The sequence below is a fragment of the Martes martes genome, assembly GCF_963455335.1.
Source record: "Martes martes genome assembly, chromosome: 8".
NCBI lineage: Eukaryota > Metazoa > Chordata > Mammalia > Carnivora > Mustelidae > Martes > Martes martes.
Genome location: NC_137895.1, coordinates 8,665,310 through 8,691,208, shown reverse-complemented (window position 1 = coordinate 8,691,208; position 25,899 = coordinate 8,665,310). Strand labels below are relative to the sequence as shown.

At 44.2% G+C, this 25,899-nt stretch overlaps 1 protein-coding gene across 3 annotated transcripts in view; it reads left to right on the top strand.

The window, feature by feature from the left end:
- The first annotated feature begins 6,894 nt into the window (after positions 1–6,894).
- The window catches only part of TNRC6B (trinucleotide repeat containing adaptor 6B), a 247,289-nt gene continuing 228,284 nt past the window's right edge, over positions 6,895–25,899 (top strand). Inside the window, exon 1 of one of the 3 annotated variants that reach the window (XM_080811162.1) lies at positions 6,895–7,265. In XM_080811162.1, the coding sequence (XP_080667288.1) occupies positions 7,195–7,265 (71 nt within the window). In that variant the 5' untranslated portion in view covers positions 6,895–7,194. Of the gene's footprint in view, positions 7,563–25,899 lie in introns of all 3 variants that reach the window. The other 2 variants (XM_080811163.1, XM_080811164.1) reach the window with 2 other exon arrangements.

The following is a 25,899-nucleotide window of genomic DNA, read 5'->3' as shown; positions in this document are numbered from 1 at the left end:
GAGAGGGGCATGCGTGGGGGGAGAGGGAGGTGGAGGTCAAAGGGAAAGGGACAAGCAGACTCCCTCCTGAGGAGAGAGCCCGAAGTGAGACTTGATCCCAGGACCCCAGGATCATGACCTGAGCGGAAGGCAGATGCTTAACCCACCGAGCCACCCAGGCGCCCCTCTTCTAGCTTTCAAGCTCCGTTGCTCTCCACAGCTACCCCCAGGCTGGCTCCTTACTGGGACTGGGAGTTGCTCAAGCCTAGGCAAGGCCCAGGCGCCCACTGCTGCCCCATACTCCTGGCTGCGGGTCCTTCGGGGAGCATCTAAAAGCACCGCGGTGAGATGCTGACACCTTGTGGCCAGTCGGCAGCGCGTTGCTTTTCCTCCTCCGGCTAAGAGTAAGACAGCAGAGGCCAAGGGTGGGTGAACCTTTTCTGTAAATGGCCAGAGGGCAAATGTTCTAGGCCTTGTGGACCCATGGTACCCGCTGCTGCGGTAACACGGAAGCACCCACAGACACTATGTAAATGAGTGGGCGTGGCTATATGCCAATGAGACTTTCTGGATTTCATATAACTTTCACGTGTCATGAAATATTATTCTTTTAATTTTCCCAACCATTTAAAAAACACAAAAATTATTCTTAGCCTATGGGCTATGCAACAACACACTGGGGCCGGATAGGACTGGCAAGCCCTTGTTTGCCACGGTCTGGCCCCACACACTTGCCTCCCGTGCTCCCAATGCCTACTCCCCACTGTCACACCTGGGATCTTTACTTTGTCATTATTCTGTCAAGAGGAACCAACCGGATCGCTGCTCTAACCAGACTGCTACGACTAAGCCTTCTTTTGTACAGAAATCCTGGCGTTGTTGGTTTTCACTGTAAGTATCCGTCAGGGGCCCAGCCCTGTATAAGAGCCATGAAAGAGCCTGGAGTTTTAACCAACGTGTATTTAAGACTTACTTTTATTAATTCATTTGTTCAGACAAACTTACTGAACACTTTGTGTGACCTAGGCAATGTAATAAAACAGACCTGGTCTCTGCCCTCGAGGTGTTCATAACCTTGTTGAGAAGACGGACACAGGGAGGCAAGCATTATGATGGGGTGGTACAGGGGGTGCGGAAGCCCAGAGGAGGCACTTAACCCACAGGTGGAGGTCAAGGAGGGCTTCCTGGAGGAGGAGGTGATCTCTAAGCCAATATCTGAGGAGTGAATGGGAGAGGGAAGAATGAGGCAAGGCATTCCAGGGAAAGGTCCAGAGCCTAAAAAGGATTCTTTCAAAAGAATTATAAGCATCAGAGATGTAGTGAAGATTCAGATATAGTCTTTGCCCTCAAGGCCTCCCAGTCTGGTGGGTGAGGCAGGCTACTATAAGCTGGTATAAGGTTGCGGAGAGAGATTTTAAAGAAGTTTTCTCTCTAGACTTGTAGAAATGGTTATCAGTGAGCCTCTAGACAGTAAGCAGTGGGCAAGTGGGTACACGGGGTACTGAGAGGCTCTGAGGGAATAGAGATGTGGGCCTGACTTCTCTGGTCCAGATGCCCCTGAGAGGAGAGGGGGCTCGACCTGAGCTGTGAAGGACGTGTAGACCTCAGTGCAGAAGGAAGGAGGGATGTGTGGAGGGATGTGTGAACCTCTTAACAGCAACAGGTATTTTTCTCAGTTCCACCAATTAAAAAGTGACCTTGGACGGTTATTTAACCTCTATTTTCCTTAGTTTCCTCATCTGATTCTACCTTTTAAGGTTTTTATAAGGACTGAATAAGCTAATACGTATAAAATCCTGAGAACAGTGCCTGGCGCTGGGCTGGCTTCATGGGCAGCCAGCCTCCGCCGTTCCACAGGGCCCCACACTCAGAAGGTGAAAGGTCCCACTTTAGGTTTAATGCTCTGCTGTTGCCTTCTTGAAATTTGTAATGATTTCAGAACAAGGAGCCCCATGCTTTCATTTTGCATGGCCACAAATTACATAGTTGGTCCTGCCTGGGCATGGTATGTGCTAGAAAAGTTCAGGTTTCGTTTTAGAGTCTAGAAGAGCAAATTTGATTCAATATATTCATTTTAGAAGGGAGGAGACGGCCACTCGGTGCACGTGACTTGCACAAGGTGAAAGGCGGGTGGGCTACCTAATGAAGCCTGGAGACGGGGAGATGACAATCGCAGTCTTCGGGGTGAAGGCAGGACAATGACCCAACTCCCCGCCCCCACCCCGTGCCCCCCGAAGGCAACATAAGGAGAGAAGAGCAGACAGACTCCTTTGAAAGAGCTTAGAGAAAGAGGTGGTATGAAAAAGAGCATGAACAGTTGTAGAGGTAGGAGGGAAGCTGGCTATTTTGGGAAGCCAAGAGAAGATTCTCGGAGTAAAACGTAGTGATGAAGCCATGGAAACAAGAACTGAGACAGGCTCTTGGATCTTGGCCACAAGAGGTCATAGATGAGCTTGGAGAAATGAGTGTCAGAAGAGTGCGCGGACCAGGTTTAAAGGAGGGGCACCGGTGGAGATGGCCTCAGGTCAGTATTTAAGAGGCTGAGAAAAAGAAGCAGAGGGAGAAAGGGCAGGAAGAAAGGAGGCTGCTTTGAAGGGGGTGGAAGGAGAGCCAGTTCCCAACTGGGATGCGGAGGAAGGACCACTGGAGGCAGTAAGTTAGCCAGGAAGAGGCACACCTCTTTCTCTGAGTTTGTAGGAGAAAGGAGCATGGAGTTAAGCTAATGACGGCTATGAGGGCAACTGCCCCTCTGGAAGCCTGTTGTCTCCCCAGCTGCACGGTGGCATTCTCAAAGTAGATGTCTGGGGCAAAGCAGCAGCGAAGAAGAGAGCTTACTCACTGGAGTCGGAATGTCTGGGTTCAGCTGCGAGGTTATTATCTGCGAGGACCTGGAGCAAATTCGTCAACCCTCAGTGCCTCGGTTTCCCTATCTGGAAAACGGGGATAACCAAGGTTGTGCAGATTAGCTGCTGCGATCTGGGTAAAGCCCTCGATGTAGTGTCTGATACACAGCAAGCAAGTGTTCATGAAAGGGTAGCTATGATTAACAGCCACCTCTGGTTCCCTTGTGAGCCTCCTGTGGGTCTAGCATTGGCCAGCAAACAGGAGGAGCCCAGGGTTGACTCTTCACAGGAAGTTTCTCAGGAAGTGTGGTCATAAGAACAGAGATGATCTAGAAGTAGCATAGCGTCTTTCACAAGGGCTTTGTTCTACAATAAATGCTACCAGACATGTAATAAATGCTTCTAAGCACGTCCTCTATAATCAGCACCCTCTAGAAAGTTCCCCTCCCCCACTGCTCTTGGCCTTGGCTCTGGCCATACCCACTGCCCCAGTAAGCAGTATCAGCTGTCAGCAGGCTTCTTGTCTTTTGGATTAGGTTCCTTCCCAGGGATCTTCCCATGGTTATACGAATGGAGAACTGGAGAACGCTTTACAAACACTTCCAATGTCTCATAGCAATGAGAGGCCAGTGTGAAGGGTGGACAGAGTTCTTCTGTGCCACAGAAATCAGAGTTGGAGCAGATCCAGCGGGCTATGTCACCCTGAGCTTGTGGGTCATTGCAGAATCGTTCACAGAAATTCCCGCTGCGTTGGATTTTGTCCAGGCCAATGCAATGTGTTCAGGGATCACAGAGCAATCTCTCAAGGGAAGAAAGGAAGGCCTGTTGCTTGGAATGGCTTAGAGCATTTTTGGTAGCCATCCAAAGCAGCTATCACTCATCAAATCTGCCTTCCCTTCCAGCAAAAAGCCAACTGTATAGAACCCTACATATAGAGCTCTAAGAATAGTAAGGCACTCCAAGAACATACTGCACTTGGCCTAAATACAACTGTGCAGGGCTTGACGGGTTTTTTTTACTCTCAAAGCTGGGTGAGTTGGAACAAACAAACAAAAAATATTTTCCCCAAGTAGTGTACAGAGAAGAAATGAGAAAGACAGCTTAGGAGAGCATCCTGGCATGTTATTCTCTGACCTGGGCTGCCTTTTCAGGGCATGGACTGACTCCACAACCACCAAAGCAAACCCCTAAGCCCAAACCCAAAGGTAGTGGGCACGGCAGGCTCCCCACCCCCCTCAATTCATTGACTTTACACTAGCCTGAGCAAGCCCCAAACTCCTGTAACAGGTGGTAATTTGTCATTTCCAGCAACAGGAATTTGAAACCATCAGCCTCCACAATAAACATTTGATTTATTGGCCTCCTTCCCATAAGTATAGAAAGTGAGAACAGGTTTCACCCAAAGCTGCAGTTCTGAGCAAGGAGAGCTCCCAGAGTGCACATGTTAAGCCACACCCCACTATTTGTGGGAAGAAAAAAATCTACATGTGGGTCTAGCCATGAGAAGTCTGGGTTGGATACTCTCCTTACTAGGCGTTGGTGCTACTAAGGATTTGAGAGAGCTTTTTTCTCCACTTTAAAGCTTTCTGTACTGTCTGAAATCTTTACTCAGTAAAGATTTTTATTGTTGGAAAAACAGCAATCTTATTTGGAAATTATTTTCCTGTTCTCAGGTGGGCAAATACGACAGGGGTTGCAGCTTCTTGCTTTCTCCTGGGAGGGAAAGTACAATGAGGCGGAGCAGATGGATAGCTGAAGGCCCTCACGAGCAAGATTATAGGAAGAACTGGGGCGCCTGGGTGGCTCAGTGGGTTGAGGCTGTGCCTTCAGCTCAGGTCATGATCTGAGGGTCCTGGGATCGAGCCCTACATCAGGCTCTCTGCTCAGCAGGGAGGCTGCTTCCCCCCACCCCTCTGCCTGCCTCTCTGCCTACTTGTGATCTCTGTCTGTCAGCTAAATAATTAAAATCTTTTAAAAATATATTTTAAAAAAAGATTATAGGAAGAACTGGCTTTGGCCCTTCCTGGATAGTCCCCTCTTGCTCCCTGCGCACAGAGAGAAAACATTGCAGGTCACCATACATCATCAGTCCCTTGGTCAGCTAACCACATTTCATCCTTTAGTTCTCCTTGTAGATGTCACTTCTCCTGGGAAGCCATCCCTGTCCTGCCAAGTTTGAGTCCTATGTTCCTCCCGTGTCCTTCCAAGCCACCTGCACTGTGATGATTTTTATCTTTTGGCCACCCCCACTAGACTTGAAGGTTCCCTGAAGGCAGAGGTGTTTTATTCAACTGTATAGCCCTTGTACCTTAGGAAAGTGCTGGCAGACTCAATAAACATTTATTGAATAATTATTTGTTTGGGGACCTTTTATAATCAGAACAATTTAAGGGATACAAAGATGAAAAAGAAACCATTTGTTTTCAAGAAACTTACAACTAAGTGGGGGCAGACAGATGTGTTTGACAATTAACTGTAAAACCAAGCACTGGTTTATGGGTGAAAAGAGTTACAAAGAATCCAAATGAAGATAAGAAAGGTTTTGAACTCTGAACATTTCTCATTCATTGTGTCTTCTGATTCAGAATCCCCATAATGGAATGCTAGGATGGGGTATGTGCATGTTCTTATAAGGATTCAGGTTCTTAGGACCTTTATTAGAATTTGACTCATGATCTTTCTTCTGTCCTGCTATGGCAGTTGCCAGGAATTACCTGCCACTTAATCTTAATTGATGTTTGTGAAATGCCTTGTCTTCCTCTGCTGAAAATCTGTTAAGTGTTGAGCATTACAGTGTTACAGTGGTTGTTTTATTACTAAAGCAGTGCCAACGAGGTTACACAACAGCTTGGATCAGGAAGTGAAACAAGGGCGGTGATCCCACTGAAGCTACAGGGGATGGGGATTTGGGATGGTAAAATGTTAATTACCCAAGACGGAATGCAGGCTGGAGTCCAGAGCTGTGCTCCTGGAGATCATTTCAGTCCCAGAGGCTGGGGCTGGCTCTTTGGCAGTGGGTCCTAAGCATCCTGCCCTCCCCTGGCTGGAATGTTGGATTCACTTCCCTGAAAGCTGCCACAGAGAAAGAATCTAGTAGCGAGGAGCCAGGAGCACACGTCTCGCACTGCATCAGGGGCCACTCTGGAAGCTTCCCAGGAGCTGAAGGGCTGTGCCATTTGCATGTAATAAATTATTTATTTCTAAAGCAATTTACTCTTTATCTTTCTTTAGACTCTCTTTCTGAGGTCTCTCTCCAAAGAGTGTGCTGGAGATAGATGAGTGAGGGTTGAGGAGGTAGGCTTGGCACACAAGGATGGTAGAAATGTTCATTTATAAAGCTGAGAAAATAAACACAGAAGTAGATGGGCTTCTGGTCAGGAAACACCAAGATGGTTTACTTTAGGGTGGAGAGGAACGGGCGCCGTAGAGGAGAATGCGGTGGCGGCAATGACAACCTCTCCATGGCTTTAGTCTCTCACAATGTCACCTACAGAAACTGATGGGGGGAACTTGCATTCGGAATAAACACATTTTGAAGATGCTGCGTTGGCTGTCAGGTAAGATTCTGAAGGAAGAGGAACCAATTAAAAGAGCGAAGGCTCTGGAGTCAGACGGTCCTAGGACCAACGCCGGGTTCACCAATTACGTCCTATCTGGGTGACCTTGGGAAGGTGTCCTACATCTCTTTAGAGCCTTCGTTTCTATCTGGAAAACTCAGAGAATGTAAAACTCACAGATTTAGCCAGAAAATCCCTGTAAAAACCCCAGAACAGTAGTTGGCACAAAGCAGGCACAAAATAAACGACAGTCATTATTATCGTCAACTACGGGCCAAACGACCAGAGTCATCCAAACTCTCAGCAAACGATTAACCGTAGCGCAGAGAATCCAGAGCTGACGGACGCGCTTATTTACCCAATAAGGTACCAGGAAAGAACTCTGTGGAGTCAAACCAATGGCACTAGTCCTTGTTGTTGGACGGGTTTTCTGACTGCCCCACCAATAGCTTGAAGATTTGACTAGAGAGTGACATTCTGACAGTCCAATGACGCACAGCCAGCCCACACTCAGCACTTCGAAGGGGATAAATCAAGGAGCCGGCGCGTATAGATTCCGTTATTAGGCAGTACTGGATGGAGAGAGGAGCTCAGGGGAAACAGCGCGAGGGCGAGGCACCAATGAGCTAAAAAAAGAAAAAAGATGATGGTTGCGCCAAGTGAGCTCGGCCGCCATCATGCTCTAGTTTCCCCTTCGTCTCTCCGCGTCCGCGACCAAGGAAGCGGCCTCTGGGATGCTGAGGGGGTGTGTCCCCGAATGATTGGCGCAGGCAGCTCAGCCAATCCTAGCTCGTCAAACGGGAAGCACTTGACCAATGAGGGGCGACGGCAGCGGCGAGGAATTGGAGGGGCGGAACCGCAGCTTGATGGGCACAAAAGTCAGCCAGTGAGAGCCGGAAGCATCCTCCCTGCGGCCAATGGAGTGGGGCTCTGGGCGGGCTCCCGAGTGTTTGTGTTGTGGTTTTGGGGGAGGGAGGCGGAGGGGAAAGTTTGTTTATTTTGTTTTTAGTTTCTGGGGTCCCCGTGTTTCTGGGAGGTGAAGCGGGAGGGAGTGACCCCCCGCGCCCCTTCAGTCCCCCTACTACGTCGCCTCCATTGCTTGCGGAGAAGCGGGGACCGCGCGCATCGCAGCGCATCGCCTCACAGCGGAACGCCGCGCACTGGGAGCCGGCGCGGCTCGGCGGTGAGTGAGGACCGACGGCCACTGCCGCCCTTCCCCTCCCCCGCGCACCGCCCAGTCAGAGCTGGGCGGCCGGGTGGGCGAGGACAGCCGCGGGAGCGCGCGGCGCGGGCCGGCCTGTCAAGCTGAGGCGCAGCGTGTGCGTGTCCTCGCGAGTGAGCGCGCGCGGCGGGGACAGGGCCTGAGGGGGGGGGCGGGAGCGCGCGCGGGCCCCGGCGGGGGCGGCGGCGTTGAGTTCGCGCTCCGTGGGGGCGGGCGTGTGGTGGGTTTGACCCCGGGGCGGGGAGGGACGCGGGCCACGTCCCGCGCGCAGAGAAGGGGCGCCCGGAATGGCAGGGCCGGGGCAGGCGGGCGGGCGCGCGCGGCTCCGGGCGTCACGCGCCAGCAGGTGTGAGCTGGGGGAGGGCTTCCGGGTGGGCTGGTCGAGTCGGGTTCGCTTCCCGTCGCTGGGGGGGCCTCCGGGGCGGCGAGGCGCTCCCTATCGCGGCGGAGAGCTGGGGCCCCCGCGGAGGCGCGTCGGGCCCCCTGCCTGGCGGGGCGGGTGGTGCAGAGGGAGGCGTCAGGCCTCCGAGCCTCCCGGTCCCTGCCGGCGCGGGAGCTGCGTGACAGCGCGAACGCGTTCCCCTGCTTAATCCGGGCCGGGGGTGTGTGAGGGGGGGTGTCGCACCCCTCACCTTAGAGCCCTGCGGCGTGGCCACCTTCGAGAGGCGATTCAGGCTGGCCACGAGGAAATGGGACCAGACGGCACGAGGGGTGTTTCCTGTGTCCTCCTGAGCTGGCTCCCCTTAGCTTCAAACTAGCGGGTTTGTTAGCCAGCGGGGGGCCAGGTACCCTAAAGTGGCTGAGGACACCCAGTAACCGTATCTTCTTGTTAGGTGTCTTAAGTAAGGACCAGCCCATCCTCAATTCTTTAGGGACAGTGTACAGGTCTCTGTCTTTTAAGGTCCCTTGCTTTCTCATGTATCTCTCGACTGTTTTATTAGTTAGTCTTCAGCATCTATGCTGGAAATTGTGCGAGGAATAAGACGAATTTCAAGGTGGTCACTTGTATTACAATATAAGCAAAATTATGCAAGACAGAATTGGCCAAAGATATTTCTCCATAGTGAATAAAACGTTATGGGTTGCCTTCCTACCCCTCGCCCCGCCACTCCCAGGAGTTAAGCGTACAGAAATAAGGTGTATAAACATCTTGCATCTTAGCATCTTGTGAAAGTTTAAGAGTAGAGGCTATTTCCTTCATAGTTGTGGGAAATTTCAGTGGAGGATAGCTTCCTGTTGATTTGGAGAGGCATCAGTGATTTTTGCTTTGAAACTATATTTATTGTTTTGGTAGTGTTGCATAAATGCCTCTTTAAAAGCAGAACTTTTTGCACCCCTGCAACGTGCTGTATGGCTGTAGGTAGGTCGTGGGAGGGATGTGAATGGAGTAGGTACCTACACTAAGGGATCCAGAACACAAAGCTACTGGCTTGTCCCACTTGGACACAGCAATGATGATAACAGCTGCCTTTATATTTTCTTGGTTCCTGGCTGTTTTTAGGTGCTTGTCCGAAACATCATTATGTGAGCAGAATAGTTTCTGATAGGACTTAAGAAGAAATTACCAAGCTGCTTTTCTAAAGTACCATATACATGCTGTGCCCTTGAAAAACATTTTTTCTTCTTCAATCAAATAGAAGCACTTAAAAATGTTTGAAAGAACAATACTATTTGTTCAAATGATGGTAAAAATATTAACCAACATTCGCTGCTTTCTAATATGCCAGCCTCTGTATTTTTTTTTTCTAATCCTTACCTCAAGTCTGCCATGTAGGTGTCATCACTGTTTTGTGACTAGGAAAAAGACTATCCAAGAGCTGCCCAGCTAGGAACTTGAAGGGATGGGTTTAGTTAGTTTCGCGTCTGTCTGGTTTCAAAGCCTGCACTTACTCCATTTTGCCTCCTAATTTATCCTGAGGAAGAAAGGCAGAAAGGACACTGAAAAGTAGACAGGAGAAGAAATGAGAAGTGCCACTGATGGTGAGGCTGCCCATGCCTAACTTAGGACGTCAGTATTAAATTAAATTCATTCTTAGTTTTTAGAAATTAAGAACATTTTTACAAAATTACATCCCAGCTTTGTTTTCATTTCTTCCCTCTTTCATTCTTATAAATACAAATGCATTCAATTCAGAAGGGCAAGGCTTTCGGAGTGCTTTGTGCAAATCTCTACCCCCAGGACCTTGTTATTGTGATAAATGCCGTGTGCTCATCTAGGGACAAGGCATTGCTCACTTCTGTATCTAGGACAGTGCTTGGCACATAGTAGGAACACAGTAAATGTTAGCTGACTAAGGAGCACAGTCAAAAATGTAACGACTTCGGGTTTAACAGTTTTAGTTTAATGGGACAATAAGAAAGTGAATAGTTCATGTGCAAAATGCGTATTCTAGAAAAATGCTGGAATGGAGCCACTCGTGGTGTGGAAGGTTGGCTCTGCCAGTTTGCTAAATCTCCCAGTTCTCCTTATCTGTTTGAGCTATGTGCCATTCTGTTTTTCCTTTCACCTCCGGAGTTCTAAAAGAGGAGGCTGTACTGAGTGCTTTCCTTCACTGCTCGAGTTATGCTTTGAACCTTTACAGCCTGGCTCCCAGCCTTAGTGAGGCTTTTTTCCAAGGTTGCCAGTTACCTAATGGTTAAAAGTCCCAGAGCATCTTTCTCAGATTTATCCTGTTATGTCTCCCTGCAGGAGTCAGTCCTTTTGATTACCCTCCCCCTTTAAAAAATAAGTCACATTAGCTTTTAATATGTGTACAGTTCTATGAATGTGAACATGTGTATAGGTTCATGTAACCACCACCACAATCAGGATACAGAGTGGTTCCATCATCCCCCAAAAAACATCCTCATACTATATTCCTTTTGATTCCCCTTCCTCCTGACTTTTATCCCAGAGATAAACAAACAGACTTAGGCTCCTTTTGTTGTTTGTTATTCTTTTGTTTTTCTCTGTCTACTCCTGAAAAATGTTATTTACTTTGGGGACTTAAAACTATCTATCACGTTTGTATCTGCTAACCTCCATATCCATGCCTGATCTCTCTTCTGTACTCCAAAACAACATCAGTACTTACCTGCTGGAATGCACTGTGCCTTCCTACTCAGTATGTTTAAAGTTTTGTTTAACTTTGCCTCCTAAACCAGCTCTTCCATCAGATTTTTCTGTACTTTTTGGTGATGCCATCCGCCTCCCTGCTTGGAACCCTGGAGCACTTGGAGAGCCGTATAATAAACTCTCTTATCCCAGACCTGGAATCCTGCTACTTAGCTACAAATATTGGCTCCTACCCTCTTTGCTGCCAAGCTGGCTTCCATTCAGTAGTCTGAGCGGAGCGTAGGTAATTGGAGTCCTTAGAACACCGTCAGGTTTGGACCACTTCTCTGGTCAGAAGCCCTTGTGGCTTCCAGTTGCACTGAGGCCTGTTTGGGATTTTATTTTTCATCCTTTGAGGCTCAGTAAGATCTGGCCTCTGCCTCCCTCTCCAACCTTCTCTCATCTCTTTTATGGCCCACACCCCCCCCCTTTTGGATATCCCAGTTACTTGGTCTTTCTTTCAATTCCTTGAATTATACCAAGCCTTTTGCAGGTTTAAGGTTTTTGCACATACCACTCTCCTGGCTTGGACTGTTCCTCCCCCGCCTCCTCCTTAATCTTTACCCACCTGACTTCAGGGTTCAGATTAAATTGTCACTTCTTCAGAGACACTTTCCTTTATGACCTTCCACTACTCCATCCAGCCTCGGTCAGGTCTTTCAGAAGCTCCTGTTCCTTTTTCATAGCTCTCACCACGATTTGTGATTCAGGACCATGTCTGTTTTGTTTCCCATGTCTCCAGAGCCAAGCCAAGTATCAGGCGTACAATAAACTGCCAGTAAATATTTGTTGGCTGTGTTATGAGTCTGGATTTTGTTTTTATAATGTATTGCTTTCTTGTAGTTCCTGGTAGCCTTGCCTTCTACCTCCTACCTTCTCTGGGACTTGATCTCACTGTCGGGAGTCTTGCCACACAGAAAGCTGAAGATGGCACCGAGCCTTTTCTCCTTCTGAAGTGTACCCCTGCCTGGGAGCCCTCTGAGGCATCCTAGATCTAACCCAGACTGGCTGAGCTTGCTGAGTCCACTGAGCAGTGCACCTTGGTTGTCCAAGCACAGGCTGGGACCAGTGCCTGCCGCTGTTACTCTTTGCTCACCAACCCCTGCTCTTGATTTCTTCTTCCTCTCTCCACCCGGCCTGTGGCTTCTAAAGACCTTGTCTACTTTCCAGCTGAGCCTGCTTACCCTTTGACATTTGCCAGCCTTTTGACATTGACAACTGCCTCCAGTGTCTCGACCCTCCAGATTGCCCCCGCACTGATCTTCCTGAAACGGCGCTTGTTTACATATTCTGCCCCCTCCCCAAATCGACCACAGGCACTTAAAGTTGAAAACCTTCAGCGGTGTTTCATTGCCTAGAGGGCTTCAACTCCTTAGTTGTTATTCCAGGCGCTCTGGACTAGCACTGTCCAGTGACGTGGAATGCGAGCCACAAACGTGAGCCACATACATAGTCATAAATATTCTAGTAGCCACAGTTAAAAAGTAGGGTGAAATAGATTTTCATAAAATCTTATTTACTTCAGTATATCCAAATTATTTTATGTAAACGTGTAAACACTAGAAAAAATTATGGAGGTGTTTTACTTTTTTTTTTTTATGTTGGGTCTTTGAAATCTGGAGTATATTTTTCACTTCATCAGAATTCAAACTAACTGCTTTTCAAGTGCTCAGTAGCCACTGGTAGCTAATGGCTACCGTGTTGGACAACACAACTCTAAACCACGTCCTCAGCATAGTTCGAGAGCTATACCTAGCTCTTCCTAGGTAATTCCAGCCACTAGCCTTTTGATAACTATTCCCCTTATCTACAGCCAGCTCCTCATCCAAATATGGTGACCTTCCTTGCTCGGGAATCTCGAGGTATCCCAAAACCTCACTTCTCACCATTTCCTCTGACCCTTTATCCTTATTTTTGTGTGTGTTGCTGTTTTTTATAAAGTAAGTACTTAAAATATTTACGCCTTTGCATTGTTATCTGAGGTAAAGTTCAAGTATTTTAAAAACTGATCTTGAACACGGCATGGGTACTGACCAATGGAAATCAGCGCCTGACGAATTAGAACTCATGGCAGCCGTGCACAGCCTCTTGTGTTCTCATCTGTGTGTACCTGCTCAATTACAGCTGTCACTGTCCTGAGTTGTGTGTTGTTGGCTTCCCCCATCAGATTATGAGTTCCCAAAGGCAGGTTTTTGTCCTGCTCATTTTTTGCATCCCTTACAGCTCCTGTGCTGGCCTGTTGTAGGCAGTCCATAAATATTGTAAATAAATGAACAAATGTTACCTTATATCTTATTTTATGTTCTACATTATATTTTTCTAAATAGAAACTAAAATGTAAGTCATTTCAGTTCAGAGATCATGGATTATGGAGGAGTATATGGAATTTTTTCTTGATTGTCTTCATAGGAGCATTTCTTCTGAAGATTTGCTTTAAAAAATAACTGTTGGGGTGTGCTTGGGTGGCTCCATTGGTTAAGCATTCAAGTCTTGATCTCAGGTCATGAGTTCTAGCTCCGATTTAAAAAAAAAAAAAAAAAGGAGGGGGCACCTGGGTGGCTCAGTGGGTTAAAGCCTCTGCCTTCAGCTCAGGTCATGATCCCAGGGTCCTGGGATCGAGCCCCGCATCAGGCTCTCTGCTCAGCAGGGAGCTTGCTTTCCCCATCTCTCTCTGCCTCCCTCTCTCCCTACTTGTGATCTGTCAAATAAATAAATAAAATCTTAAAAAAAAAAAAAGAGAGAGAGATATCAACAAAAAAATAACTGTTTGGGTGCCTGGCAGGCTCAGTCAGAGGAGCACGCAACTCTTGATCTCAGAGTTGTAAGTTTAAGCCCCACTTTGAGTATAGAGATTACTTAAGATATAAAAGCTTAAAAAAAAACAAAAATAACAAATAACTTTTTAGGGCACCTGGCTGGCTCAGTCTGTAGAGCATGTGACTCTTGATATTGGGGTCCTGCCCCATATTGGGGGCACAGAGATTACTTAAAACGTTTGTTAGTGCCCATTGGTGATAGTTAAAAAGTTGAATAAAGATTAAAAAATGATAACTGTTTAGACATTATTATGGGTTTTCAGGTTGGGTCAGAAATGAAATTTGGCTTTAATTTAATGAGATTTATTTTCTCTTGTGGTTTGTAAACTGTCTCAGAAAGCAGCTTCAAAAGAGCTCCTTGAAATTAATGCATACTCTCCCAGAGTTAGGAGCACAGTTGGTTTTGGAAAGGCACCGCACTGGAAGTTAAAGTCCTGATTGGTCTGTATGGCAGACGTTTGCTTGAATCCGTACCATGTTCCAAGTACAGGAATGAATGAAAATTCAAAAACTGTAATAGTATGGAAAAAATGCCCCTTTAACACAGAGATAAAATGATTAATGCTTCCTAAGAAGATTTAATTTTTCTCTCCTCCGTTATATCTTACTCATTCCTAGCATGACTGCACTATATCACGTTTCTACGTCTGTCACTAGATTGTATGTTTCTTTAGCACAAAACTCTTGTATTCATCTCTGCATCCCTAAGCACACACTGTACTGTGCCTGCCATGTTGTACCCGCTCTGACCTCAATAAACATTTGAGGACCTCAAATAAATTACTTAGCTTTTCAGAACTTCTGTGTTCTCTTTTGTAAGTAGAGAATTGTTGAAGCTGCAGCAAGAATCATCTTTTAAAACGTGTATTTGTTCTGTATGTTATACCGCAAATGTAAAACATTTACTCAAAAAACAAGTTGTAAATCTGATCTTACTTGTCCCTTATTTAAAACTGTTGATGAGTCCCAAAAGCCTTGCCATCCCCCTTTTGGAGTATAAACTTCAGGAAGAGAAATAACTGGTCTCTCAGGTTCTCTGAATACCCAGTGAAGACCCCGCCTCATTTCCCGTCACTCTCCCCTTTGCTGCCTGAACTCTCACCACATTGACCCTCTTCTGGTTCCTGAAATGCATTTTCCTCTTCACTCAAGGTCTCCTCCTTACACTTGCTGTTTGCATAGCCTGGAAGCCCCCATAACCTGACCTTAGTTGATGCTTCCTCAATCCTCGGAGCTCAGTTTATGTGTCACTTCTTTAGTGACTTCCTAATCATCCCCACCTCAGATTAGATGTACTCTTTTTTTTTTTCTTCAAGATTTATTTTTAAGTAACTTCTGCACCCAATGTGGGGCTCAAACTCACAACCTTGAGATTAAGAGTCATGGGCTTAACCCACTGAGACAGCTAGGCGCCCTTAGATGTGCTCCTTTTAAACACTCAGAACACTTAACAGAATTGTAATGGAATAATGAGTAATTTGTGTAGTTTCTTTGTTAGAACATACCTATGTGAGTAAAAATACCTTGTCTGATTTGTTCACATTTGTATAACCAGTATCTAGCACTGTAAGTTGCACATAGTAGGTACTCATAAGTATTTTTCAAATGAAATTAGGAAAGAGAACTAAAAATAGAATTTTTAAGAAGTAGTGATTCCAAAAAAAGTAGTCATTCTAACAGTTTAAATAAATATATGGGGGCAGGGTGGAGCTTCCCTTTTTAAATTGTCTCCAAGTTCTTTTTTTCTTAAATTTCTAGTTGAAATCGGTAAACATTTGAAGATTACAGAAAGAATATTGTTCTTAAATTTTTTAAGTTGTCTGAAAATCTTATTTTAGAGTTTAATGTGTATACTTTTAATCCTTATTAGTAGAAATGATCAGAATGGTTATTCCTTTTAAAATCTTATGGGGCACCTGGGTGGCTCAGTTGATTGGGCGTCCGACTCTTGCTTTCTGCTCAGGTCGTGATCTCAGGGTTGTAGGATTGAGCCCTGCAGGCCGGAGGTGGGGGTGGGGAGGGGTCTGAGAGAGAGATTCCCCTCTCAGCGGGGAGTCTGCTTCTCTCCCTCTCCCTCTCCCTGGCCCTCTGCTTTTGCGTGCCCTCTCCCTCCCTCCCTTTCTCTCTCTCTTACTCAAAATAAATACATCTTTAAAAAAAAAAAAGGGAAGGAAAGGAAGAAAGAAAAGAAAACAAAAGCTAGGACTACAAGAATGGGATGAGAAGAGATCTTTGCTCCCAAGCAGTGCACAGCCACATGGGCGAGGCTGACTTGGGCACAGCGGAGTGCCATCTGATGTAATAAAAGCTGTGATAGACATTGCAAGGGATGGGGCAGGAGGGAAGGAAAGTCATCAATACAGCTGGAGGTCAAGAAAGCCTTTCAAGGGAAGGAAGCACTCCCAGTAAGTCATGGAAGAAAAGGGCACTTCAGGCAGCGGGAACAGCCTGTGCAAAGGCACAAAGGAGCACATTTAGCGCATGGAGAAGATGGCTAGCACAGCGGTATGCTTTATAAAGCTGGTCTGGGGGTACAGGGCCAACGCTGACTTAATAGGCTGTGACATGTCAGCCTCAGACTCTTAGGTTATATTGCGTTTCTAGAAATGATCTTAGAAATAATGATGTGATTCTGTATATTTGAATTCATAAAGGCATTATAGTATGCCATTCAGTGTCAAATATACTCAACAAAACAAAACAAAATAGTAGCATTCAAAGAAGATGAGTCATAAACCAGAATGGTGCTTGTCACTGTACATGTAACTATGCTAATGATATCAGGTAGAACTAGAAAGTGGTGACTCATTAAGTTTATCTGTAGGAGCCCGGAGTAAAGGAAGTGACCTCTTGCTTGACTGCCTGAGGTGAGTGCTGATCTGTCTCTGAAGGCCCAGATGCTGAACCAGTAAAAGGGATAAGATCAGAAAGGAGTACCCAAAAGAGCCTCCGGATATGTGTACATTTCTACATCTTGAAGGTTGTTACATATCTATTACTCTCCCATTGGTTCACTGAACTAGCATTGGTTTAATTTGATTCTCAACCAAAATGGAAGAAGGAATGTTTGTCGACTGGAAATCTAGCATACATCCCTTCATTTTACTCCTCTTTGCTCTCTTGTCACTTCATACCTCCTTTATCAGCCCTGTTACTCTTAAGTAGTGTCTCCTTCTGCTCAACCCACCCCATCTCTTGCCATCTCTCTTTCCATAATCACTAAGTTGGTTTTAGTGCAGTTGTGGAATGCCTATACGTTGTTGGCTAACCAGTGTTTCCCAGCTTTGCATGTTCAGATATTTTCCAGAATGAAAAAAAACTACAATGCTCCGGTAGTGCTGGTAACACTCAGAAGATGCTAATTGACCCATTGCACTGTCGGTTGCTACAAATTCTGTGCATTCATTTATGGACCTAGATTACAAGGGGTGAAGGAGACAGTGGATGGTAGGGAGAATGATAGCAGTGAGTTTAGTTTATTTCACTGTGTTTGGAAAGAGGCACTTGGGTGGCTCAGTTGGGTGAGTGTTGGCCTCTTGATTTTGGCTCAGGTCATGATCTGGGGGTTGGAGGATCCAGCCCTGTGTCAGGCTCTGTGCTCAGTGGGATGTCTGCTCAAGATTGTCTTTCCCTCTCCCTCTCCCCTTCACCCTGCTCTCCCTCTCTTGCTCTAAAATAATGAATAGATAAATCTTTTTTAGGAAGATGTTTGGAAAAGAAAGGAAGGAGACAATGAAAGCAGGACAAGATTGAGAAGACAAGTTAAGGTGAGATAGAAGACCTATTTAAAGATGTGTAGCAAGGATCCAGGAAAGAAAGAAATACTGAAACTGCTTGAGTGGAGAAGGTAGCAGGTAGTCCATAGGGCAAGGCCAGCAGATTCCTTCGAAGGGCATGGGTGGGGTAATAATCCTTAAAAGTTCCTTGTAGTTCCTCAACTAGAGAAAAAGGAGAAGTTGGGGTTCTTTCTTGGTACCTTGAACTCAAAACAAGTTTATACTGCTCTGGCACCCAGCAGAATGGTTTGCACAGAATAGGTGTAGACATGTTTTTTTAAGATTTTGTTTATTTATTTGGCAGAGACACAGCAAGAGAGTAGCAGGGAGAGTGGGAGAGGTAGAAGCAGGCTCCTTGCTGGGCAGGGAGCTGGATGCGGGGCTCGATCCCAGGACCCTGGGATCATGACCTGAGCTGAAGGCAGACACTTAACGACTGAGCCACCCAGGTGCCCCTAGGTGTAGACATTCTAAGAGATAAATTCACAGGATGGAAAGAAAATACTGATTGTAACTTTGAATTTGTTCTAGTTACTGGATCACACTGTATAGTTTATGGTAAATGAACGTGTTTAATGATCCTTTAGTGAATAGGACAGGTTACATTGTATTCTTTTCCTAAAACTGTCAATTTACGAAGTGTATATATTTAAAATATACCACAATTTTTATAATGCTGTTTTGGCATGTCTTTATTTTAAAAACAATATTAAGAGCCTCAAAAAGTGGAAGTAGATTAGGCTTCCTAGAGAAATGTTTCGAACATCTGCTGGGTTCTGATGTGGAAGGAAGGAGATACAAAGTAAAAAGATGAAAACTGAGGCCCTCCAAGGAGCCCAGGGACTTCCCTTCCTGTGAAAATCTGGCAGCTGGTGTATCATGCTCCACAGTATCCTCTTCATGAGGAAATCCTTTACCTCTGTGGATGTCTGTCTCTGGAACTTCTTCTTCTTCTTCTTTTTTTTTAAAGATTTTATTTATTTATTTGATAGAGAGAGAGATCACAAGTAGGCAGAGAGGCAGGCAGAGCGAGGAGGGGGAAGCAGGCTCCCTGCTGAGCAGCAAGCCCGGGGGCTCGATGCGGGGCTCGATGCGGGGCTCCGATCCGGGGCTCCGATCCGGGGCTTGATCCGGGGCTCGATCCCGGGACCCTGAGATCATGACCTGAGCCGAAGACAGAGGCTTAACCCACTGAGCCACCCAGGAGCCCCTGTCTCTGGAACTTCTGAAGATAGAATCTCTGCACTCAGATGGACCAACAGATTTTAAAATAAATCTCTTACTGAGTACTCTTTTGTCAGCCTTTTCACTATAAAAGTTTTATATTTTTATACCAACGTATTTAAAATTTATGATGTTTTTATTTTGCAGTTTGGCTCTGTCCCCTTAAAAGGACACACTACTGATTCCCACTTAAACCACACAGGTGGGTCTGTGGATTGGTGTAAAGAGAGGAGGTCTTTTTATGCCCTCACACGCCCATTCCTGAAACACAGACCCAGACGGGAAAACATTACTTTTAAAACACCAAGAGAATTAGTGAGAAGGCTCTTTGTAGAAAAAACAAAAACAAAACAATAGAGTGAAAATGCAAAACGCATCACATTTCAAGCCAGTAAGGGCTGGTTTGAAAACTTTAAAAAGGGGACCCTGTGCCCCACACACAGCTTGTGAGTCGGCCTCAGCACATTGTGACACCGCCCTAGGCTTCCTGAACCTGCCAGAGCCCAGGCTCAACACTGATGTTTTGTGTTTGCTTTGGAAGCGGATGCTCTCTAGACTTTTATTTACTGTACTGTAAAATGCGTATTTAATGTCATTTTCTCTTGTTTTCCTTTAACCTCCCGAAGACTTGGGAATTGTCATTAAGGGTGCTCTTTTTTTTTTTTTTTTTTAAGATTTTATTAATCCATTTGACAGATCACAAGTAGGCAGAGACGCAGGCGTCGGGTGGGGGGAGCAGGCTCCCTGCTGAGCAGAGAGCCTGATGCAGGGATGCAGGGCTGGATCCCAGGACCTGAGATCATGACCTAAGCTGAAGGCAGAGGCTTAACCCACTGAGCCACCCAGGCGCCTCATTAAGGGTGCTTTTAAGGCAGGTCACTCTGGAGGGGGGCCTCTGCTTCCCCTCCCTTAAAAGTTGTTGACCTTGTTGGGTCCATCACTGGTAACCCGCCCTCCCAATCCCTGAATCTCAGAATCCTGCAACATTGAATCTTGGAATATTGCCATATTCTTTAGCTCCTTTCTCTGTGGCTTTGGACCGTGAGTCTCTTCTTTTTTGTTTCCATGCCACCATCCTGATTCTAAGTCATCCTCAGGCTATGGCCAGATTATTAAAATAGCTTCCTGTCAGTTGTTCTGTTCCTGGTTTCTCCCCAGAAAATATTCCCTACATGTTATTTTCTTTTCTCAACCTGTGCACTCTTACTCTGTGAAATCCAAACACCCACGTCTGAGCTACCTGCTTTACTGCTTCCAGCCATCAACTGTCACTCCCTACGTTTGAATCTTTGCCTTCTCCCATACAGTCTTTTATCTATTTTCTGTATGATTTTCTCCCTTTTTGACCTCATACTTTATGAAAGGTTATTCCTTTTGTAAAATATTCTCCCAGTTTCTGGCTTCCAAACCATATTGCTTCTTACTCTCAGAAAGCGTTCTCTAAACTTTTCTTCCTGGAAGCCTTTCTTTATGAAAGCCTTCTTTCACTTGGACATGGTTTGTTTTCATCAGTATGACTGAGCAAATAAACTTCGCTAATTTCATTCTTCACTTTTAGTGGCATTTTTGTTGGTTCTTTTGTTGTTGGTGGTTTTTACGTATGCAACTGTATCAGTTACAAAGAAAGTCAATTTTACTTTCTAACCTTAGAGTTCTAATTCTTGCCTTATTGTGCTGGCTAGGAGCTCAGGTACCATGCTGAATAGAAGAAGTATGAATGGACTTCTTTGCTTTTTCCCCAGATTTAGGGGGAAAGCATTGTACCATTAAGTGTGATGTTAGCTGTGTTTTCCGTAGTTACTTAGTTACTACTCAGCTGAATACTGGAGGGGGTCCTCTCTCCCAGAGATCGTTCTCTGTAGCTCTTTCCTCTCTGGTACTGCACACTGCCTTGGCTTTCCCAGAATCTCAGCTGCATCTCCTGAATTAAGGGAGGTCTCTGAGTTCCACTTGGGTTTCCCCCTCCCTGCTTGGTGGTGGTCTGGCATCTTTCCCTGGGCAGCAAGCTGCCGCAATTTCAGGGCTCACCTTGTTTGTTTACCATCTCTTAGGGATTACTGTCCTTCCTTGCCTGATGTCCAGCGTTTTGAAAACTGTTGTTCATATATTTCATCCAGTTTTTTAGTTGCAAGGGTACATCTGACCACTGTTAGTCCTTCTTTTCTGAAAGTAGAAGTGTCCTGCCTTTTTATAAAACATCTGAGGAATTATTTAGGAATTGCTTCCAGAGTATGAGATCCTCTTTGGAATTTCCGCAGGGGGAGATCTTCATTCTTTTAGGATGGATTTGATTTTGGGGAGCAACCAAGAACCATTTTTCAGGTCTGGTTAAATGATTTGTCTGGGAAGTACTGTTTTGGGTCCAAAATTAGTTCAAAGTAATGAGGCAGATTTCCTTGTGTGATTTGTAAACCAGTTTGAACGCAAAATAGGAATTGCACAATATTATCAGTGATGTCAACCTGATTGAGATAAAGACCTATAAAACTTCTTAGAAGTATGTTTCTTAAAAAAAAACTTCCTTTCAAATGTTTCTCTATATTGATTAGTATATATTTAATATCAGTTTATATTTACAACGTGGACTTAATTTCTTCTTAGTAAGCTTTCTTAAATTGTTTTTATGTGATACTCTATCTCCCACTTGATTATAAACTCTCTGACCTCTGGATACTTATGAATATTGTCTCACTAGGCTGTACTCAACTGTGGAAGCCCCTTAAATCAGAATAGTTATTAGTTAACTATAGTTAATGAAGAATTAACTAATTTGTAAGGAAATTAAGATCACCTTGTCAAAATACATTGCGTAGTATAAAGGATGTAAAATGGGGTTTTGATACCTGCATAGCATTATTAATATTTTCATAACTTAAATCTGAAGTTATTCCTATAAGATATAGAGTTCCAGTAGCATGAGCACATACCTCTCTATCTTTCTTAAGTGGTAGGAATTATGTGAATGACCTAGTTCAAAGAGATGCCCTGAATCTGGATCTGTTACATAATTAACCAAGGACTACCCTTAAAACCTACTAGACTGGCATATATGCTACATTATGGGCAGCCTTCATCACTAAGTAGAATTCTTTTCCCATGGTCTTTGTTTTCTAGCACCTGAAGGTCCTGTTAGTCCTACCACCAACTCCCACTAGAAAATAAGAGGTTTTTAAAAATATTCTTAATGGATTAAGTTCTTAGATTTTGACTTTCAACATTAACTTTCTTTAATTTCCTATTTTTAGTTAATGGATTTTATAGCTTTACAGGTCTTTTTTTAGGAAATCTTGTAGTAGGGAGTTTGGTTATTCGTACTTGTTATCCTCTTGGCTTGCTCTTTATCCTTGATATTCTCAAATTTAAATTCTTGTATATGACATGGACTTTTTAATATCCTAATCTACCCTGAGGATTTTTTTTAAGTTTTTTTTTTTTTTAATGTATTTGATGGAGAGACAGACACAGAGAGAGCACAAGCAGGGGGAGCAGCAGAGGGAGAGGGAGAAGCAGGCTCTCCACTGAGCAGGGAGGCTAATGTGGGGCTTGATCCCAGGACCCTGAGATCATGACCTCAGCCGAAGGCAGACAGTTAACCACCTGAACCACCCAGGCGCCCCTACCCTGAGGTTTTTAATTTTTAGTTTTAATTAATGTAGAATTCTGTGTATTAGTGATGTTCTCATATGTACTATTTCTGAGGGCTGTATGTATTTCATGGATAATAAAAACTCAATTTAGTAAATAATAGTGGTAAAGATGGCCTCATCCTTCCTCTCTAGGATATAGCAACACCCAGTTTTGCTACTAATGTTGCTTTAGGGAGTGTTTTGAGTGATTTTTCGGTCTTTAGGTTTTTTTGTTTTGTTTTGTTTTGTTTTGTTTTTGAGTATAACTTTGTGAGAGCTTCCTTTAAACAGAAATAATTGGGGTTCTTCTCTATCCCACACATTCATTAAAAGAGGTTTTCACTTCTTTCATGTCTACCAGTTGTGAAATGAGGTTCCTGTTTGGTTGCATTGTTTCTAGCATTTGTTAGTTGTGCGAGAATCGGGGAGGGAGGGAGGATTCGTGTATAGTTAAAATTTTTACCAATTTAAAAAAAATTTTTTTTACCAATTTTGTTTTATGTAGATACAATGATTTAAAATATAGTACTGTATTTATGTTTATTAAAATGTCGATTCTGTCCCTATTTTTCTTGTAAAATCTTCTAAATTACTCTGCACTGTAATTAATTATAGTTTTTTAGTAGTCTTAGTCTTAGTTCTTGCTTTAATCTGGATTTACAGTTTTCTTTCCATAATAGAGACCTTTGAGTTTTGTAAGCTTTTTTTATCATTTGTCACTTAGTCATATATTATAATAGAATTGATACATAACTGGGCAAAAATATATAATTTTCCTTACTTGTAAATGTTCTGTTTCTTGACTCTTATTTTGTGTTCTACTGCTTGATAACCATTTGGATTATGTGACTTCGTTTGCTTTTGATTCTTTTAATGATTTAAATTGGTACTTGTTTACTTTTAAAATCTGTGCTCTTTGATACTTAAAAAAATCTCATGCCATTTGTTTTGTTTTTTAAACATAGAAAGAAAAAGCATATTGACAGAGGTCTGCTTTTCTTACTGTCTTTACTCCATTCTGATACCACCCTTCTGCCAGAGGTGATACCACCCTTCTGGTTTTAATGCTACCTTCAGAGAGAGGTTGATTTAAAGTAATGTTGATAAGTATAAAATGTTCTAACTGGGGCGCCTGGGTGGCACTTTCGGTTGAGCGTCCAGTCCTTGGTTTCAGCTCAGGTCGTGAGATGGAGCCCGTGTTGGGCTTTGCGCTCAGTGGGAACCTGCCTGACGTTTTGTCTCCCTCTCTCTCTGCACCTCCCACCTCTTTGCTTCTGTGCTCTCTCTCTTTCTCAAGTAAACAAATTTTTTTTAAATGTTCTAATAATGCAGTTATGGGTTTACAGATACGCAAAGTAAGATATTTTTAATAGTGGTAGTTTTTAGAAAAGAGAAATTAATTAGTTCAATTATAAGAATATTTTCAGGAAAAGCTGTATGTTTCAGTGGAGGCTGACAGGACCATTTTAATGAAAAGCCATTTTTAAATTCATAGTCCTTTATTGGAAACCGTGGGGGCCATCAGTATTTTAGAATTCAGAATTTTTTTTATTTTTAGAAAGCTAATAAGATGCTTTTACCTTATATTACGTAATGGCCCTGCAGAGTCAGGGGCAGCACTTCGTAGTCAAATACGTTAATATTTCGGCAGCCAAAGCTATGACTGTTCTTACTTTAGTGGGTAGACTATAAATAGTTTCATGTCAGTTCAGGTCAGATATTGCTGCCAATTAAGTTCAGATCAAGTTTTTCTTCTAGATGAATTAGGGAATACTGGTGGTTTTCAGAAGTTTTTGGATTTGGGAATTGTGGCTAAGGGATTACGGACCAGTATTTACTTTCTTAGCTCTAATGTTTGGTTACTTTTGTTGCCTTTTGAAAATGAAACCTGCTTTCCTTTTTTTTCTCCTACAGGATATGAGATTAAATCTGTTTTCTACGGGCCAGTTAATAGAAATTAGGACACCTCTTGACAAAGCTTGATCCCTTAGGCGGCTGTCACAGTCACGTGGCACTTCTCCACTTCCCTGTCTTTATGTTAAGAATCTCCTGGTTCCTATCCCCGTTCTCCTTTCAGAAGTGCTTTGTGGTAATAAATAGTAAGGAAAAAGGATTTAAAATGTGCTGTACTTCACGTAAAAGATACCCTATCTCATGTAATAAGGTTTCAGAAGGAGCAGCAAGCTTTCTCTGAACTGACCTTTCCTACTATCCGCTAATGTGGTAGCTTTAAAAATAAATCTAGAAGAAATCCATGCTTATTCTTTTTTTTTTTTTTTTAAGATTTTATTTATTTATTTGACAGACAGAGATCACAAGTAGGCAGAGAGGCAGGCAGAGAGAGAGGAGGAAGCAGGCTCCCTGCGGAGCAGAGAGCCCGATATGGGGCTCGATCCCAGGACCCTGGGATCATGACCCGAGCTGAAGGCAGAGGCCTTAACCCACTGAGCCACTCAGGCGCCCCCATGCTTATTCTAAAACAAAAATCCGGTGTTACAAAAGCATAAGCAAAAAGTACAAGCTTTCTCCCATCCTCTGGCGTTCCTCACCCAGCCAGTTTTTGACCACTGTTTTATAGCTTTTCTAGGGGGTTGGATCCTTTTTGGTTTGTTTGTTTTATTTTGTTTTTGTTCAGACATTCCAGAGGACAGTTTGGGAAATTCCGATTAGGCATTATAACCCCGCTTAGACTGAGCTTGTGTTCATTATGTGTTAAACTATGGAGATGGCCTTTTCTGTTCTAACTGGCATATATAAACTTTATTTCTAGAGCTGTTTGTTCAGGGTGCCTGTGTGGTCAGTTGGTTAAGCATTTGCCTTCAGCTCCGGTCATGATCTCAGGGTCCTGGGATCAAGCCCCACATCGGGTTCTCTGCTCAGCAGGTAGTCTGCTTGCCCTTCTTCCTCTTTTCCTCCATCTGCTTGTGCTCTTTTTCTCAAATAAATAAATAAATAAAATCTTTAAAAAAAAAATAGAGCTGTTTGTTCAAACTGCATCATTATGAAATGTTAATTAAACACGTTTTATTATTAATTGTAACGAATTGAGAGTATCTGAGTATGACTTATATGTAGAAGCAGAAATAAGGACTTACTGATTTACTTAGCAAAAAATGATTTTTTTAAGTCAAAAATCATATGTAATGTTTGACAGTGCACAGTTAATTTTAAGGAGCACTTTTAAGTGGGGTGTGAGCTCTTTTGTCAAGTCAGTGGTTCTCAAGGTAAGCATATGGACAGTGGGATGCAGATGTGGTCCCACTGATTATTCCCAAGAATACTACTCAAATTGTTTATTAATGTATGAAGCACATTTTGGGTTTTTGTTGTTTTGTTTTGTTAGAGAGAGAGAGAGAGAGAGTGTGTGTGTGTGTGTGTGTGTGCTGCAGAGGGAGAGGGGGAGAAAGAATCTTTTTTTTTTTTTTTAAGATTTTATTTATTTGACAGACAGAGATCACAAGTAGGCAGAGAGGCAGGCAGAGAGAGAGGAGGAAGCAGGCTCCCTGCTGAGCATGGGCTCGAGCCCAGGACCCTGGGATCATGAAGGCAGAGGCTTTAACCCACTGAGCCACCCAGACGCCCCAGGGAGGAAGAATCTTAAGCAGACTCCATGCCGGGCCTCAGTCTCACAACCCAGAGATCATGACCTGAGCCACAATCAAGAGTCAGATGCTTCACTGACTAAGCCACGCAGGTGCCCCAAATTGCTTATATTTTTAAAGCCAGGATAAATATAAAAGCATAATGCCTCTTAACATGAAT